Raw genomic sequence first — 3,237 nt, forward strand, 5'->3', positions numbered from 1 at the left:
CTTTTTTGCTACCAGAAGCAAAAACGAGTAAGTGGGTGGATGGATGGTTGCCTGGCTGGCTGGCTTGATGGATTTCTGCAGAAATTAATGTACCTCTCAATAGAATTCAATCTTCTTTCCACTTAGACTGGGATATAATGGAAGAAAAATGGTGAGAACCATTATGCCATAATGTATTTGATATTCATATTGCTAGGGAACACTTGACCAAGATCAATCAGCTATTTAGCGATAAAAGGAATTGGTGTGGCGTGGCTGCAAGAAGACTAATCTTAATATCTGCTCGCTGAGTACCTTGATTTTGATGTTCTCATCATAGACACTGAGTGGCATTTGAACCCCACAGAGGCAGTCTATTCATATCTCTTCCCACGTCTACAGAGATATTCTGTTAAGTGATGAATTCAGCTCTTTTCAACTCTTTTTTTCTTTTTTCTCTGGTCTCCACTTGCTGGTTATCCATTTGCACTTCCTTATTCATCGTCCCCACCCAAACCTGCAACGAGTCAGCCACTGGAATTATTTTTGGCAGAGAGCACAGTATCCCGGCATCTTGCTTGGTGTGCCGCCTTCCTTACCCTTTGAGGATAGATTCTGGCAACTTCTTTTTTCAATCGATAAGCATTTTCTCTTATTTTTAATGATACATATATTGCTGGCAGAAAGTTCCAAAAGAGTCAAATCCAGGGAATCATTTCTTATATTAAAAAAAATAGCAGTACAAAAATGTGAGTTCCCTACTGATGGAGAGAACTGCCCATTTTATCTGACTTCGGTTAGATGATGTATGTGTTACATCTCAAGGTTCACATGTTATGCTGACATGCGGAAGCAAGTGGCTGTCTTCCTGCCATGTGTATTCATCACATTTCTTCTAAGGTAGATTTGAACCAGGGATGCGGGAGGGAAGGTTCTGGATATTTCACTACAGTTGTAATTTCCAGTCTGGACTCTGGGTCCTTTCGGTGGATGCACTCTTTCAAGACAGCCCTGCCTTCAGGGCAGTGCCACCTTCTCCTCTTTGACACCTCGGACTTTGCTAACAGAATTGGAAAGAAACTCCTTCAGTGGCAGTCCCTGACCCCTGCCCGCTGGAGATTAAAAAAAAAAGGAAGGCTTACTTGAAGAAGGCAATCTTGAAGGAAAAGGATGGTATTATTTATTCCTGGCTCAGGAAAAAAGCCTCAATTTTATAAAAACAGAAATGTCAATCCACTTTCCCATGTAATACAATCTTAGCAAATAATGAGCACTGTTTTTTGGGTTGGCTCTCATTTTTCAGTGTCCTTAAGCAAAGCTTATAATGGGTCACCATTAGAAGCTCCCTTTAGCACTGGACTGCAGCACAGCTTAATATTGTGGTTACTTAGGCACTTATTTTCATTTCAACAAAATCGCCACCACACCCTTTCCTAGACTGGTTAGGGGAGTCATTCATTCTGCCATCCTGAAGTGTTTTGTTATTTTGGTTGACTTATTGTGACCAATGTGTACTTGTTTGGGCTACAAACCTGTTTTATTTTTAGAAATTTAAAAAATTATTTATAATCCTACCAACCAACATGAGTTTTGTTTTTAGCCTCCCAAGAATGAGTCCTTGGAGTCTTACCCAGTGATGAAGTATAATCCGTATGTCCTGCCTGTTCAGTGCACTGGCAAGGTAAGGACACATTTAAGGTTACAGAGGGTGGGGCAGGGGAAGAGGGAGGGAGTGAGTGAGATTTTGTAAGTAGAGGTAAAATCTTAGTTTAGGAAACAAGAAACATTGCTTCCAGGTATTAGTCTCAGTAGGTTGAATTTCAGCTGTACTAGGTAAAACTTCTTTGAAGGACAGAAAGATATAGTAAGAATTAAACTGTCAGTGTCTGCATTGGCACCAGAAACTCAAATATCTGAATTTAATCCATTGGAATATTTGTTTATAGAACTGAGAGGTGAACTAGTTCACAGACATGCTTCTCTGGACCACAGCAAGTGCTGAAAATTTGAGGCCAACATTTTTTTTAAAATTAATGACATAAAAATTTGTGGTTTGGGTTTCTCTTTTTAAAATATTGAAAGATTAAACAGTCAGTACGTGTTCCCTTTATATCTAAAAACTGATGGATAGTTTAGAGACAGAGACAGAGAGAGGGCAGAATAAAGAAAGGGAATCCCCAGACAGTGCCATTTTATGTTGGCACCAGGAAGAAATGGACGAGAAAATGAGAGGCAAACAGTTACATCTTTGGCGATAATATCACCAGAAATAGCATCTACTGGGTGGGCCAGCACCAAGGAGTTTGACTTTCAATGTTGGCCCTGTTTCTAGGAGGCTGTTGTTGGCTTGGAGAAATGCTTATTTGGCCCCTGCCTCCGTTTCCCCATTTGTATATTGAGAATAGCCTCCTTTTATGAGCATTTCTCAAGGCTGCTGTGGATTAGGCCGAGTGGATGTTCTTTCCTCTCACAGTAGTTTGCAGACTGCTCTGTTGGCTTGAGAGCCTTGTATGTATGTGAGCACGAGTAGTGATCTGTGATGTGTGAGCCATTAATATTGCATTTCATTCTGGTTTTTAGCGAGATGAAGATAAGGAAAAAATTGGAACCGTGGAGTATTTTGGACTGGGCAACTACCCTGGTTTTCCTCTGCAGTATTACCCCTACTACGGGAAACTCCTGCAGCCCAAGTACCTGCAGCCCCTGCTGGCTGTACAGTTCACCAACCTCACCATGGACACTGAAATTCGCATAGAGTGTAAGGCGTATGGTGAGAACATTGGGTACAGTGAGAAAGACCGTTTTCAGGGACGCTTTGATGTAAAAATTGAAGTTAAGAGCTGATCACAAGCACAAAATCTTTCCCACTAGCCATTTACTAAGTTAAAAAAGATACAAAAACAAACCTACTAGTCTTGAACAAACTGTCATACGTATGGGACCTACACTTAATCTATATGCTTTACACTAGCTTTCTGCATTTAATAGGTTAGAATGTAAATTTAAAGTGTAGCAATAGCAACAAAATATTTATTCTACTGTAAATGACAAAAGAAAAATAAAAATTGAGCCTTGGGACGTGCCCATTTTTACTGTAAATTATGATTCCATAACTGACTTGTAGTAAGCAGTGTTTCTGGCCCCTAAGTATTGCTGCCTTGTGTATTTTATTTAGTGTACAGTACTATAGGTGCATACTCTGGTCATTTTTCAAGCCATGTTTTATCGTATCTGTTTTCTACTTTATGTGATGAGCAA

The 3,237-nt window shown here is 40.0% G+C and overlaps 1 protein-coding gene across 1 annotated transcript in view; it reads left to right on the forward strand.

The window, feature by feature from the left end:
- ATP1B1 (ATPase, Na+/K+ transporting, beta 1 polypeptide) overlaps window positions 1-3,032 on the forward strand; it is a 35,521-nt gene extending 32,489 nt beyond the window's left edge. Inside the window, exons 5-6 of the mRNA XM_012657756.1 lie at window positions 1,580-1,660; window positions 2,560-3,032. Coding sequence (XP_012513210.1) covers window positions 1,580-1,660; window positions 2,560-2,823 — 345 coding nt within the window. The 3' untranslated portion in view covers window positions 2,824-3,032. The remainder of the gene's footprint in view (window positions 1-1,579; window positions 1,661-2,559) is intronic.
- The last annotated feature ends 205 nt before the right edge of the window (window positions 3,033-3,237 follow it).

This window comes from Propithecus coquereli, unplaced genomic scaffold, assembly GCF_000956105.1.
Source record: "Propithecus coquereli isolate 6110/MARCELLA unplaced genomic scaffold, Pcoq_1.0 Scaffold56, whole genome shotgun sequence".
NCBI lineage: Eukaryota > Metazoa > Chordata > Mammalia > Primates > Indriidae > Propithecus > Propithecus coquereli.